Genomic DNA, 16,099 nt, shown 5'->3' on the forward strand with positions numbered 1-16,099 from the left:
CTAAACTCTTGGCGTGAATGGCATTTAAGGCTCTCTGTAACCTGACTGTAACCTCCTGCCTTGCTGGTCTCGGTTTCTGTTATTTCCAGCTTATAATTTAAGTCTCAGAAATACCTCAGTACTTTTAAGATTCTTTTTGGCCTTTATGATATTTTAAGATTTTAACATAATTTATACTTACTGTAGAAAATTACAGGGATAAAATAATCACTCATCCCACTGACCAGATTTAACTACAAATAACGTACAAATACATTTGTTCTAGTCTTTTTTCCGTAAAGCTAGAGCAGGTCAATTCCAGTTTGGGGGGAGAGAGAAGTCACCCAAACGTGTTTGTTTAGTAATAAGATTGGAAAGAAGTTACTACAGTTCTTCTCAGGACCCCGTGGCCTTGCACGTGCAGACCTTTTGCCTGGGGTGTTTCCCTCCAGTGCCTACCCGTTTCCTGTGAGGCTGCCGTTTGAGCCTCCATGAAGCTTCTGAACTTGCCCCGGCAGATTTTGGCATCCTCAGTGCACTTTGTCCTTATCTTCATTATAGAAACCACCATATCACATTGTAATTATTTGTGTTTTTTGTCTTTGAACTGAAAATTCCTTGAGACGGCAAATTCCTTGTGTCTCCAGTAGGGCACAGAGCCTGACAGAGTTGGCAGAGGAAGAACGTCCCGAAGGTAGGGGAGAAGCCAGTAAAGTTGGCGGGAATAGAGCGTGCTAAGAACGAACAGTGAGCTGTAGTCAGTGTCGCTGTGTAAATTCTCTGGGTGGTAAACTGATGTATGTCCCCGGGTACGTATTGTAGGCAGCCACTAAAGTTTTGAATGAATGAGTGAATGGCCGCAGAGAGTAGGGGAAGTTTTCTTTCCCAAGGGCAGTTTCACGTGCACGGTGGGAAGCGGACACCCAGTTACACAGGTGGAGGAGGGAGACGGAGACCCAGGTAGACAACTATTTCTAGACCTTTGGTCGTGAAGACAGGAAAATTAGGATGAGGACAGGACCTGAAGGCCTCTCTCCCTGGTGGCCTCGCCTCAGGAACTGTTCTGTGTGGGGTGCTCTCGGCGGGGGCGCCTGGGGTATAGGCCCTGCCCCCCGAGATAGGGGTTTTCAGGCCTGGGGTGCTCCCTGGACCACACACTGGCCGGTGCTGCCTCAGGGCGTCCGGAAGTCTCCGGAGCTCTTGGGGTGCCATCCTTCCTCCCTGCCCCCTCTCCCCACGGCCCCTTTGCTGCCTGCGCCGCTCTTGTCTCCTCCCGGCCGTCCTCGTGGCTTTCCTTTATCCCTGCTGGCCGCCGCCTTCCGTCTCCTAGGGCTTCTCTGCTTTCCGGGGAGAAAGCCTGGCCTTTGCAGGCCTGGCCACCGCCCTGGCGGGGCTGCCCTCCACCCTGCTTCTTTCGGTGGCTCTACAGCCCTCGTGCTGCCTGCTTCCTCAGAAGACTGATCTTTGGCGCATCAAGGTTTATAGAAGGAAAAGAAAAATGGCATTAAAGTAGTATTTTAAAGCTACGGGACCTAAGAATGTTAGGAAACTTTTTCTGCTACCAAATAACTTTATCTTAGTGGTGCTTCTCTGAGTTGTGTACCATTTTAAAGGTTTCCCAAGGTAGTCTAGTGGTCCTTAAGGTGACTTGAGTTGTATCCTGAAGACACACGTATCAGAGTCCATATATGGAACAAATATTCTGTTCTCTTTGTGTAGAAATTGCCCAGATGCTCCATTCATCACAGTCATGCATTTCTTCAGGCGTCTTACTGTTCCAGGTCCTTTTAATCATAGCTTTGGAATTGATAACATTATTTGAATTGTTTAGAATTATAGTCTGCCTGGATTTTTTACACATTGAACCTTTTAGTCAGGCCTTAAAAGGTAAACTGTCAGGCATTTCACACTTCAGTGACCCGCAGCTTTTGTTGGGCTTTTGGATGCAGTCACAAGTAATAACGTAAGCAAAACTGTGGCATAACAGAACTGGCTGCTCTGAGCACGGTTGCAAAGTGGATGACTGTGCAAGTTATTCATGCTGCTTTTCTTTGGGAAACCAGAAAATATGAGCAGCATTTGACAGGAAACCCAGTATCCCAGGGGTGCTCAGAGCATAACTTTAAAGCATTTTCTTGTAGCTGTGGGATTGTATCCTGGAACATAAGCCCTTGCAAATGAGGGGTTTTGAAAGAAATTTTTTTCTCTCATTAAAGGAAATTCACCAAGAAGGAAAAGAATTCCACACAGTACCCTGCCGTGATTGTTTTTACTAAGAAAGTGAAAAGAAGAAAACACTAGGACAATTTAAAAACAAATGAACCCATTGTCTTTATATTATGCTTATAACTCTGTCATCTCCAGGATTCTTTGGTTACTTTATACGTTTATATACTGTTATTTTTACATACCTGTCATCTTAATGTGTTCTTTGCATCCAAAAGTTATTCTATAAACCTTTTGATGTTACTACATTTTATTCTTTTGACTCTAGTAGTCCATCAAGTTGATACAGTTAGCCCTTTCCCCATCATTCTAGAGGACGTTGGCACTTTTGTCTGTTATAAACATGCTAGAGTCTATACTGAAAGTGTAGGTGCATGTGTATCACTTTTTATATTTTAAATTATTAGGATGAATTCCTAGTAGCTCATTTACTAAGTCAGAGGGTAGAAACAGCTTAGCTCGTTTACTAAGTCAGAGGGTAGAAACAGTTTTAATGCTTTGTGATATAGATTGTTAAATTATTTTCCCCCATGTTATACCAGTTTACAGCCATCTCTGGTCTCTCTTAGCCATCTGCAGTAAGTCTTTGTTCTGTTGTTTTGTTGGGTTAAAAAACTTTTTTTTTTCTCCTCTGCTTGCTGGCTTACCTTACACTGCTTTAATTTATATTTCTTTGCTAAGTAGTAAAGCTAAACTTTGCTTGGTGGGGGGGTGTTATATTTGCTTTTGGTTTTTTTTTTACATTCTTGCGGAAGGACCAGGTGTTCATGCATAATTATTAGACTGGCTGCTAGTCCAAGAGCAGAAAAAGTAGTTAAGGGATAGGGTCAGCGACCTGTGCTATAGCCGTCTTTGACCAACTCTGGTAAGGTATAGATTAATGTTGTGAAAACTTTGATTCACAGAAAACAGCTACATACCTAATGGTTGGAGTTTGAGGTATCCTGCTTAATATACAGACTCTTACTTAATTTTTCTTTAGAGATTCTAAAAGACACTTAAGCCTCTTTCAGGTCTTCTCATGTCCCTCTCCCCCCACTTTTGTGTAGTTTGTGGATCTAGAAATTGTAGGAGATTGAACTGGATATTTTACTGGTACCGTGCACAGAAGTTGATTTTCTTAGATAGTTAGAGGACATCAAACTCAAAAATTGAGTTGGGGCCTTGTGCAGGGTGTTGGTCTCAGCCTTAGAAGAAATAAAAACGATTGAAAAGTTGTAAGCAAGGGGATGACTTGATCAGGATTTTGACAGGTTCACTCAAAATAACATGCAGTGTTGAGGTAACTGAGGCATATGGATATGCCTGTTTGGCCCCCTAGGAGTCACAGGAGGTAATAGAGATTCCATGGGACAAAGACTTAATAGCTTTTAGGTGTAGGAATACTTGACACTTTTTGTTTTGAGCACTGTTAGTTAAATATTAGCGTATAATTGATTTGGAGAAAAGTAAGACTGGATTCTGGGAATCTGGAGTGGAAGGTGAGGTAACGGGGCGGGGAGAGGTGGATGTCGAGCGTGGAGAAGGGCCGGGGAGGAAGACGCATTTACACTTATAAATTAGCGGATGATCAGGTGAGTGGCAGTGGTTAGGCTTTATATGGTTTTTTTCCTTAATATAACATGGTACATTTTATATTTCAGATGAATTTACAACTGATTTTCTGGATTGGATTGATCAGTTCAGTTTGCTATGTGTTTGGCCAAGCAGGTAAAAAAAGAAGTTTCATAGTTGTCTTTTCACTTCAGTATCTTGTGTCACTTTTTGACCACTTTAGATTCCTGGAAAAACCTACATCAGGTCATCTTGCTCCTTCTGGAAGCCTTGCCGTGGCCTCACCTCCTCATCTCCCTCAGAGTTGAGGGCGGGGCCCTTCCAGTGCCTGCAAGGCCCTTTCTCAGGCTCTCCACCGTCACCCAGAGTGACAACAGGAATAGGACGCACTGCACAGAGCTCTGTGGGGAATATCGTAGAGTATGTAAGTGAGCATAGAGAAAGCAAAGGCGTGTTACATCTTTAGAAGGAAATGAAGTAAATGTGTAGAACAGTGGATTATGAACTATCCACAACTAAAAGAATGAAAGCAGGAACAGTTGGCTTTCCAGAAGATGTTCTTGCTCTTTGATCAAAAGTCTTACAAAATGTTGGCATCTATAGGAGAGGAATGAAAAATAAAACTGAAAATATGTTTAATCCTCTTATAAACCATGGTGCATCCACATCTGGAATAACGGATGTCCAATTCTGTTCTCCAAATCTCAAAAAATACACTGCATAGAACAATTGTTTGATATTAGGGTGGAAGGACTTACCACACGGAAAAATGAAGAAAGAAACTGTAAGGGAAGTTATAAATTTAAATTACATAAAACCAGCAATAACATAAAAAACCAAAGTATCTATGTGTCAAAACACCATCGACAAAATGAGAAACTAAATAAGGATTTAATTTCACTTAACAAATGTAGAGCTCTAATAAAAACAGATGAACATGGTAATAGAAAATTTGCAAAAGATGTAACAGAAAATTTATAAAAGAAATGGCCAGTAAAAATACGAAAAACAACGAAACCTTCAGTAACTGACAATTAAATTGATGTTCTTATTTATACCTGTTAAATGAATTTTAAAAAAATCTTTGCATTAAAAAAGTGTTTCTTGTTGAGGGTGTGGTGAAATGGTGTGTGTACACTGCTTGTGGGAGTGTGCATTTGAACATTACCGCAGGAGAGAAGTTAGTGTGTATTGAGAATCTTTAAAAGTTAATACTCTTTGTATTTTTTTTTAAATTTGTGATAAGGAAATAATCAGAGTTTTATAAGAATGGTCATCAGAGTGGGTGCATATATATATACACGTATGTGTTTATATGTGGAGGGTTCGTGTGGCATGTGTGAACTATGCAATTAAAAACAATCTAAGTTTATCCATCATTAAATAGGATACATTAATATAATGGAATATGTAATCATTAAAGCCATGTTTTTGAAGAATTTGGAATGAAATATTTGGATTAAGTATAAAAAGTATATAAAACGTATATCCTTTATTTCATTTAAATAATGTCTGTATATGCCTGCTTCCTTGCTATTGTTTTATTTATCTGCTTAGAAAAAAGACTGGGAAGAAATATACAAAAAATGTTAACAGTCGTTATCTCAGTGAGCAGGTTTTGAGTGATTTTTAGTTTGTTTTTTATTATGAGCGTGTGTTAGGTTTATAATCAGAAAACATACATTGGAGACAGTCCATATTAGTACTTACCACATGGCAGACATGCTGATCCTTACACAAATTTAAAGAACTATATGGCGTACTTTGAGCACAGACCTGAAAAATCAAGGGGTTGTGGATTGGATGAATATGGACTTTTCAAGTATTTAACAAACGAAAATGAAAATGCCTGATTGAGGGGGTGGGGTATGGGTGTGGTGGGATGAGTTAAATGAAGAGAAATAATACTTTTACCCAGTTGTAAGAACACTCCTGAGAATCAATGACCATCCAACATGAGAGAGCCTGAAATCATGCCTTTGAAAAAAAAAGGACAAATGTATAGATTAAGGGTACCTAGTCTTTGCTACAGAAGACATGAGAGATAACTGTGTCTTTTTATGGTTCTCTGTGCCAAGGTGATCCAAAATCACCTCTCTCTGGGGAGTAGGTCCGGAATCAGCTTAGTAATGAGGTTCATAGTGTTTATATTTAACGTTCATATTATTTGTCATTGTGATCCAGATTTTTCACTGTTCTCTCTCTTGAAACTTCAAGTAAAGTGGTCTGTTCTTTGTTTCTCCTGACAGATGAAAACAGATGTTTAAAAGCAAATGCCAAATCATGTGGAGAGTGTATACAAGCAGGGCCAAATTGTGGATGGTGCACAAATTCAGTAAGTAAGATTGTTCAAGTCTTTCCATCTATTCTCTAGTCATTTAGTGTTGCCCCAAAGTGTATCCTTGGGAAGTGCTCGATGTGACTTTTCACTTCCTCATTGTTGATTGAATAAGCGTCGTGTAATCCTGTGTGATGCTCTGGAGCTGTGCTGCCCGGCACAGGGCCCGCTAGGCATGTGTGGTGATGCTGAACACCTGAGATACGGGTGGCCCAAATTGAGAATTGCCGTCAGCCTTAAATACATACCAGAGATTGAAGACTTAGCATTTCAGCGTTAGTGATTTTTGAAATCACTGACATTTTGTATATATTATTAATTTCCCGTTTCTTTTTTTTTTCTTCCTCTCAGCGTGGCTACTAGACAATTTAAAAATACATACGCAGCTCACCTTTGTAGTGTGCATTGCTTCGATTGGACAGCTTCCCAAAAACCTCTAGCCATTTCATTGGACTGTTTTAGATTTTTCCCTTTTTTTATGATGGGAGAGGTATACATTAACCTGCCTAATTGTGTTTTAATTAAACTAATATACACTTGATTTGCATCCTAATCAAAGCCCATTGAGGTTAGGCTTTAAATTTTATTCACTCTTGTCATCTCTGTACATTGCTCAACATGGTACCTTCCACAAAGCTGACTAAATATTCAATGAATGAATGAACAGATGAATGCTATGTTGGTACAGGAGGTAACGGGAAGTCGTTTTGAGGGTATATAGTTTATATACAGAGGGAATAATAGCAGAAGGTCAAAGGCTTATTGTTTGTTTTTACTCAGGCAGTTGACCCCGCAGTTAAGTGCCTGTTTTGTGGGTGTTACTGGTCAAATGTCAGATATTTCGTATGATTTGACCTATGAAAGACAAAATGAGAAGTTTTCGTTTTGTTATTTAAAAAATTTTCTACTGGCACCTTCTGTTCTCCTAAAAACCGTATTCTGGAAATAAATTGGAGACAGTGAAGGAAATAGGGAGTGCCTTGAGTTTGTCTGGGACTAGGCTTACTTAACTGAAACTCGTGGTTTTCTTACCCGGGAAATGGGCATGATCTGCCTCCTTTATCTCTGTTCTTACAAGGATCAGATGAACTTAAAGCAGTTTCACTTAGAAGATTATAATAGTGGTACGTGCTGTTCTCAACAACAGCATCCATTTTGTGAGGGTTACGGTTTATCTGGGGGTTAGGGCTATCCTAGCCAAACTATTCTTTCAATGATTTAGCCATCTTTGTGGCATAATTCTTAAATTATTAGAGGTATTTTGGGATATCTTTAGTGAAATTTTACTTGAGTGTTGTGATCTTAGTTTCCTGGATTGGCTGATACTTGGAAGTGGATCCTGCACTGGGCCCCTGTGCTCTGGCAGCATTTTAGGTTTCACCACACATAAAAGTTGTGCAGCTTTGAACCGTCGGGCCCGTGGTTCTCCCTTCCAGTTTTTCTAAGTACAGAAAGGCTCTCATTTAGTACTATGTTTCCTTTAGAAAAATAACTGATCAAAAAAACCATTTCGTAATCTTTGTATTAAATATCCTCACTTTATTCAGCACCATGAAATTGGTAGATAATAAACAACCATACAAAACATAAAGTGACCCCAAGTGAAAGGCATTTCCTCATTTTCCCAATGTCATGGTTTTAAAAAAGATTTTTGGCCAACTAAATACAAATTTTTAGGGGTATATGTGAAAAAGTTAAATGTCTATTAGGAGTACACATTTTGAAATGATATACACACATATACCTGAATACACCATCATTGTTCCCCTTCCTCACATTTATGAAAAACGTATTTAGAACCTTTACATGCATCTTTTTTTTAAAAAAAAATATTTATTTATTTATTTTTGGCTGTGTTGCGTCTTTGTTGCTGCACGCGGGCTTTCTCTAGTTGCAGTGTGCGGGCTTCTCATTGCAGTGGCTTCTCTTGTTGCAGAGCATGGGGTCTAGGCGTGCAGGCTTCAGTAGTTATGGCAGTCAGGCTCAGTAGTTGTGGCTCGCGGGCTCTAGAGCGCAGGCTCAGTAGTTGTGGCGCACGGGCTTACTTGCTCCGCGGCATGTGGGATCTTCCCGGATCAGGGCTTGAACCCGTGTCCCCTGCATTGGCAGGCGGATTCTTAACCACTGCACCACCAGGGAAGCCCCTACATGCATCTTAACAGCAGTGTTTTTGCTTTCACTTAGTCATCTGATAAAAATATCACATTTTAAAATCATGTCACTAGTGGAAATTTTACCCCATGCCACAAGTACCATTCATATACCATTACAACTTTTTTTATTTTTAAAAAATTCACCCTATCTATGTTTTTGACCCTGTCATATAATCACTACTTTTTTTTAATAAATAAGTTCTGAAAGGCTTGTTTACAATAATAGCCAATACCTAAAATATTTTTAAACTTCCAAGAGTACTACTGAATTTGTGGTAAATTTCTTGTTTTCCTTTTTAAGAAAGGTTTTAGGGTGACATGTTTTCCCTAAATGTTGAGTTGTTCAAAATAATGCTTGCTACATAATATGAGAGACTCTAAGAATTTTTCTAAGGGAAATTTTGGAAAAAATATTTGTCTGATATTTGGTTATATATATTATTAGTGGCTCTTAACCATGCTAAATAAGTAATTTCACAAAAGAAATTTCTTTGAGTAGATACACTGAATTTGAACATGAAACGGTTAAAATGTACACTTAGGTCAGTCCTCTAAGTATTACTAAAGTAATACGGTACTAATAATAGCAATAACGGTGTTACTTTCAAGGAAAAATTTTTGTTTTTATCTGTTTTGTTTATTGTGGTTTGGATGAAGGGAGCATTTTGTTTAAAAACCAGAAATGAAATACATTAGATATGTTACCTGAATTTTGCAATTTAATTAGTTATTTGCAGTTACGATTATGTAAAAGGTTTGACCGCTATACATTTTATTTATACCTATATTTTACATGTCGTTTAGACATTTTTACAAGAAGGAATGCCTACTTCTGCTCGATGTGATGATTTAGAAGCCTTAAAAAAGAAGGGCTGTCATCCAGATGACATCGAAAATCCCAGAGGCTCCAAAGATATAAAGAAAAATAAAAATGTCACCAACCGTAGCAAAGGAACAGCAGAGAAGCTGCAGCCAGAAGATATTACTCAGATCCAACCACAGCAGTTGGTTTTGCAATTACGATCAGGTACAGAAATCTGATTCTATGAATGCCTTTGTGTCTACTTGAGCTTTTTGACAACTTTATGTAAGTTTCTGTTGCGGGTTCATTTTCTCATGGGGACTGACACTCAAATAGAAATGTTGAATACATTAACTTTTAGAAAATTTTTGCAGGTCTAACACTTTGTAAGACACATGTACCTGAAGTAAATGTTACCTGTGTCTAATGTAAATTCTGTTAAAGATTCAGAAAGTATTAGATTTAATGGGTTTTTAAAGATAAAAATGTCCATAATATAAAGACAACATTTTAATCTGTTTTTTCCTTTGTTTTTGTTCAGTACTGATAAAATAGTAAGGTTTTCATAAGAACCTGGAGCAGTCCTGCATCTGGGAAAAAGAAAGCAACAAGCCCCCTTTCTCCTCTTCTAGTTTCCCGCCCCTTCCTCTCAGAGGACTGCCTCGTGCCTGCCTCCCCGCCGCCCCTTCCCCTTCTGCTCTCTCTTCAGCCTGGTGCCGGCAGCCTTGCACTTCTAGAGCTGCTCTGGCAAAGCTCTGCTGGCACCTGGCACCACCAGCCCTGGTGGACCCTGGTCAGGCCTTTTTTTTAATTTTTTTATTTTTTTGCCGCATGCGGGCCTCTCACTGCTGTGGCCTCTCCCGTTGCGGAGCACAGGCTCCGGACGCGCAGGCGCAGCAGCCATGGCTCACGGGCCCAGCCGCTCCGCGGCACGTGGGATCCTCCCGGACCAGGGCATGAACCCGCGTCCCCTGCATCGGCAGGCGGACTCTCAACCACTGCGCCACCAGGGAAGCCCAGGCCTTTTTTTTTAAATTAACCTTCCTGTCCAAGCGATGCCTTCGAGCTTCTTGAAATGCTCTCCTTGCGGCTTCTGCGTTAACATTCCTACTTCTTATCTCTTAACAGTGCTTTCCAGTCTCCTTTCTGTGTCTTTTTTCTTCCTTCCTCTTTGTAGTCCACTTAATTGTTGGTTTTCCTCTCATGGCTTTAAAGCCATTTGTGGGCTGTAACACAGACTTTTAAGCTCCAAACCCAGTTATCCAACTGTCAACTAGAAGTCTGTATAGAGAAAATCTGCAAGTTAAAAATTTAATGACTTTTCACCCAGACCTCTTCCTTCTCGTGCGTTTTCTGAGTGGATTATATCTCACACCTCTGGTACATCTCTTCTCCTTTCTCATTGTTTCAGATCCTTATCATCTTTTTCTTAGATTTTTGCTATAGTTTCTTAACAAGTTTCTTTGTCTCTATAATCATTTAAAACTATTCTTCAGGTGTTCTACAGTGAAAATCAGGTTATGTTTTTCACTTCATATAGTGCATCCCATTAAACAAAGAAGAGTCTCAAAAGTTTGGTGTACCCTGTAGTGTATCTGCCTCCCCGCCCCAGTCTAGTTTATGTTGTTCTGGCTGTCTGTGTTCTTCTGTCACAGTTATCAACCCACTGTTTGCCTGTCTTGCCTGCTGTGGATCGGGAATGCTGTCTTTTTCACCATCCCTGGGGCCTGGCATTTTAAGTATTTGGGATTGAAATGAGTACACGTCCATTGATTCAGTTACTTGTGGAATGCCCAGGTTTTTGTAAAAACTATGTCAATAATACAGTTTATAGTGTATACCTTATCAATGGAATTTACTTGGTTTTTCTCATTCGCTTTTGATTGTTGGCAGGCTAATTTTCTTTTCTAATCTCTGTTTAATTAGGGGAGCCACAGACATTTACATTAAAATTCAAGCGAGCTGAAGACTATCCCATCGATCTCTACTACCTTATGGACCTCTCCTACTCTATGAAAGACGACTTGGAGAATGTGAAAAGTCTTGGAACTGATTTGATGAATGAAATGAGGAGGATTACTTCAGACTTCCGAATTGGTAGGAAATTTGAGAAAATGTATCATTTTCATTTGTATAAATACTGGCAGTTTTGTTCTTCACCACATGCCTGTGAGATAAATAGGCCATGTTTTAGTCTTTTCTTTTTGAGAGAACTGATATTCCTGTCATACATCTAATAATTTTTCCACCTCCTTGTTCCTCTGTTAACTGTAGGTGATCATGTTATTTGACACACTTTACACCACATTGGTAATAAAATGCTTGCATGTTTTCATAGGAATTTATGCATTGATTTGTTGATATATTTTATAAACATGTTGATTACAGTTTTTTTTCATTACTAGTTAGTATGACCACACCTGTCTATACAGCCTTAATCTCACATCAGACCTGGATTTTTCATACAGTGATCTCCTTTCCAAACCTAATTATTATTATTATTATTATTACTTTTTTGCGGTACGCGGGCCTCTCACTGTTGTGGCCTCTCCCGTTGCGGAGCACAGGCTCCGGACGCGCAGGCTCAGCGGCCATGGCTCACGGGCCCAGCCGCTCCGCATGTGGGATCTTCCCGGACCGGGGCACGAATCCGCGGCAGGCGGACTCTCAACCACTGCGCCACCAGGGAAGCCTCCAAACCTAATTATTAAAACCCTTATTATTTCTTATTAAAAAGATTGACTTACAGGTGGTAATGTACTTGATTTTTTTCATGCAGTTTATCCATCCATCCATCCATCTACCCTCCATCTGTCATCACTGTGTGTGCATTTTCCTTCACAGGGTTTGGCTCATTTGTGGAGAAAACCGTGATGCCTTACATTAGCACGACACCAGCTAAACTCAGGAACCCTTGCACAAGTGAACAGAACTGCACCAGCCCATTTAGCTATAAAAATGTGCTCAGCCTTACTGATAAAGGGGAGGTATTTAATGAACTTGTTGGTAAACAGCGCATATCTGGAAATTTGGATTCTCCAGAAGGTGGCTTTGATGCAATCATGCAAGTTGCAGTTTGTGGAGTGAGTGCATTCATTTTCTACAAAAGGATATTATTTGTGTGAATTTTGAGTGTGATTTTGCTGTCAGAAGAAATTACCTTATTTACTGTAGCATGCTTGACTAATCCCTTAAGTTCCCTCCAACTACATATGCTTTATAAAAGCATAGTTAATCATTGTGCCCCTATTTAAACCAGGCAGTTAGTTCATTTACACAGGGTTTTAAAAGCCAGAATGCTCACCATTTGAAACAGTGGGGCAGTTTAGCTTTAGCTGGTGGTGCTCTAGGTTTTTAGAAGAGGCCCAGGAACCCTAGCTTTCCGGCTTTGTGCCTGAGATGGAATTGGGGTTATCTGGGATGTCTCCAGGTGCATTAAAAGTGCTCAAATGGACTGTGTCTCAGACACCATTTTCCTCTGGTCAGTTTTCTGCTGCTTATCACCTTTGAGAGGTATCTTCCCCATGTCTTAGTCATTCGAAAAGAAAGAACTTTTTAAGTCTTAGTTTGAAAGCTATATGAGAACAGGTATTTTGAGAAGTCATATAATTGTAATTTTAATTGCAAGATTTTCAGTAGTAGTAAGCTTATCTCCATTGGACTAGTGGTTAGAATTTTATGACCCATTTACCAGGTGATGATTTTGAGGTGACCTTTTAATGATTCAGCTGAAGCTGAAACTAGAAAACATTGTGAGGTAGATAAAGTTTAAGTACCTGACTGTCTCATTCCCCCCTGCCCCTTTTTCCTTAGAGTACCCCTATGCTCTAGAAGACCTTCCTTGATTCCAGATGCTTCTTAATGGTTATTTTCCAACCAATTTTTAATGTGTAACTTGATACCCAAGATGATAATATGGTATAGTGTTGGAGAGAACAGTCCTTAGACTGTTAGGAAATGGCTTCAAATGTTCCCATCACTGCTCATCCACTAGGCAATTTCCTTGCCATTCTAGAGGGCTGTTTCCTTCTCCTTAAGAAGGGATAATAACAGATGAACCTCACAGGGTTGTTATGAAGTTTAAATACGGTAAATCCATATACAGTGCCACTAAGCACCCAGCAAATATTAACTGCTAGATTATCGTTACTCTTGACTTCTCACTGGGGTAGTTGCAATTTAAGGATAGTCTCTGCTTTTAAAGGGGAAGAGAGTGATATTCCAGGTAGTGCCCAGCCCGATGCCTGTTTTCTTTCCAGCCGTTCATTTGTGATTCTGTTAGCAGCTCACTGTGGAGAGTGCATTCTCTGGGCTGCCTCTACCTGTGCCTTAGCCTTGGGATTAAAACAGGCCATAGCATCTGTGGCCGCTACTCTCGGTTTTCCTCATGCTGACTGAGAGTAACTGTTCCAGTTACTTCTCTACATGAAAAAGAGACAGACATTCCACTTGGACTGCCGGCATTAATAAACTTAATTCCTGCCTTCAAGGATTTTATAGTCTTATGAGGATATATACAGATATAATTGAGTAGACATGTGATTGTAAAATTACCATAGAAGAGGATTTTACTGCTACTTTAAATTCTTTGCTGAATAAGGTGGAAGTAAAATAAATGAACAAATAAGCAGTACTGATGGGTTAGAATGGGTGGAATTAAAGCAGGGCAAGTTTTTGGAGAAGGTACTTCTTTCTGTAATTAAAAACGGAAGGCCTAATGTGGTGGCTGATGAAGGAAGTATACGCTACAGAAGGTGGAGCAAGGATGGGTGGGAATGAGAGAGTGATATTTGGGCCAAGATGGGGGTGGGCTGAGACATCATTTGCATTTACTCATTAAGCACTTACTATGTGCCAAGCACTGTGCTGACTGCTGAAGATAAGATGATGCACAAAACCCGAAGTGGTCTCTGCCCAGCGCAGAGCGAGCATACTTTCTAGTGGGGAGAGAGACATGGGCTTTAAAAGATACAGTTTTTAAAAACGAGCTGAGAGAGGTGGACAGCCGGGCAAGGTGGAGTTTTACAGTGGGGTGGAGGCGTTTTATTCAGTGGCCTCTGCCTTCATCAGCAAGGATATTGGCATTGTGAAAAGAGAAGATGCGGAATTAGGTTGAGAGTACGGTGGTAGCCTACATAAAGATGAGAAGATTTATGCTGAATTGTGGGTAGTATTTTAAAATTGAAATCCTTTTCTTTTCTAGTCACTGATTGGCTGGAGGAATGTGACACGGCTGCTGGTGTTTTCCACGGATGCTGGGTTTCACTTTGCCGGAGATGGGAAACTTGGTGGCATTGTTTTACCAAATGATGGACAGTGTCACCTGGAAAATGATGTGTACACAATGAGCCATTATTACGTAAGTGCTTAGCCCCTTACATATTGAATGGATTCAGATTGAGTTTAGTGTCTAATACTAAGAGTATTGTGGGTGACTGGCTTGTGGGTTTTTCAGGGTTTGGGGTTTTGTTATTTTGGTAAGTTGGGCCCTGACCTAACGTGCAGGAAAGCTCGTGGTGCTGTTTTGAGGCTCTGGCTCTGTGCTTCCTTCCATGTAGATGAGGGCCTGGGGGTGAAGGGAGCCGCCGACTCCCAACTCCGGGCCTCAGCCCAAAGCTCTGTCTCCTCTCACTTGCGTACCTCAAGGGGTAGCAAGCTTGATATTACGTCTAAACAAATCATTTGTATAGTCTTAACACTCCTTGTCTTATTTATACATGATTTAAGAAAGCAGGCACCCTGCCTCTACTGAAAATAAAGATTGGCAAATTATTCAAGGTCTGAAAGAAATCTAAACCTTGCTGAATCTTTGTTTTTTTCTTAAGTGATACGTAGATAATATAACCTTTAATTACTAGCAGTTCTTAACTTTCATTGTTCTGACATTTAATATACACAGATAATCTTGCTCTTTAAAGTCTTTTTATTATGGAAATTTAAAATTTACATATAAAGATAGAAGAGGATTAGAAACCCACTAGACAGCACCCACTTCAGCAATAATTTGTGTTGTTTCAAGCAGTCTTTTGTAAGTAATCCAGTTGATATCTGCCAATCATTATTTTCAGCAAGTATTGAAAACCTGGAGTAGATTGGATGTAATTACACCCTAATCGTATGACTTAACTTTTTAGGATTATCCTTCTATTGCTCACCTTGTCCAGAAACTAAGCGAAAATAACATTCAGACGATTTTTGCAGTTACTGAAGAATTTCAGCCCGTTTACAAGGTAAATATATACATGTGAGATCAAAAGAGGAACACATTTCTAGACCCTTTTTGTTTAGTCATTAGAGGCAAAATGATATGTCTGAATTGAAATGCAGGAAAAGGTCACCAGCTAGATTGGATTTTACAAAAGTGGTGTACATTAATTTTAGTTACATTGTAAAGCTAGTTGTTTTTAGGTCTGACTCCTTAAGTTTATTTAGGAAATGTAGTGAGAACTGTTATTTAAAAATAAATAGTAAGTACTCAGTAGATGCTAATTAGTTGAATGAGTAGTACTTGTATTTTATGTTTTATCTTTTAATTGCAGGAACTGAAAAATTTGATCCCTAAGTCAGCAGTAGGAACATTATCTGCAAATTCCAGCAATGTCATTCAGTTGATCATTGATGCATATAATGTGAGTGCATTTTAAATAAGATCTGTTTTGGGCAATACCCTGTGGAGAATACTTTTCTCAAAAAAAGTAAAACTCCTTTCATACACAATTTAGCAAGACCCAGAAGACAACATAAAACTTAAATTCTGCATCTGGAGGAAAAACTCATATTCCCTTACAAATACATAATTATCTGCAAAGCAAAATGTAACAAAGGCATGTGGGGAAAATTTCTAAATTCTGTTTTAATGTTGTTAAGTAATAGTTCTCCTTGTTGGAAAGCAAGTGTGAAACAACTTATATTTAGATTTATAGGAGGGCCTCAGTCTTCTTTTTCCACCCCTTCTTTTTATAGATTCATCTATTTTGATGATTGTGCCAGAAATTTTTTTTTTTTTTGCCAGTTCTTCTCTTGACATATATTCAGGGTATATAGTTC

The 16,099-nt window shown here is 39.5% G+C and overlaps 1 protein-coding gene across 4 annotated transcripts in view; it reads left to right on the plus strand.

Moving 5' to 3' along the window:
- ITGB1 (integrin subunit beta 1) overlaps positions 1-16,099 on the plus strand; it is a 44,728-nt gene that overhangs the window by 14,628 nt on the left and 14,001 nt on the right. For all 4 annotated transcript variants that reach the window (XM_067030361.1, XM_059059259.2, XM_059059257.2 and 1 more), the window contains exons 2-9: positions 3,849-3,915; positions 6,009-6,094; positions 9,055-9,277; positions 10,979-11,149; positions 11,897-12,135; positions 14,256-14,411; positions 15,187-15,282; positions 15,592-15,681. In XM_067030361.1, the coding sequence (XP_066886462.1) occupies positions 3,849-3,915; positions 6,009-6,094; positions 9,055-9,277; positions 10,979-11,149; positions 11,897-12,135; positions 14,256-14,411; positions 15,187-15,282; positions 15,592-15,681 (1,128 nt within the window). The remainder of the gene's footprint in view (positions 1-3,848; positions 3,916-6,008; positions 6,095-9,054; positions 9,278-10,978; positions 11,150-11,896; positions 12,136-14,255; positions 14,412-15,186; positions 15,283-15,591; positions 15,682-16,099) is intronic.

Source organism: Kogia breviceps, chromosome 3 (genome assembly GCF_026419965.1).
Source record: "Kogia breviceps isolate mKogBre1 chromosome 3, mKogBre1 haplotype 1, whole genome shotgun sequence".
Taxonomy (NCBI): domain Eukaryota; kingdom Metazoa; phylum Chordata; class Mammalia; order Artiodactyla; family Physeteridae; genus Kogia; species Kogia breviceps.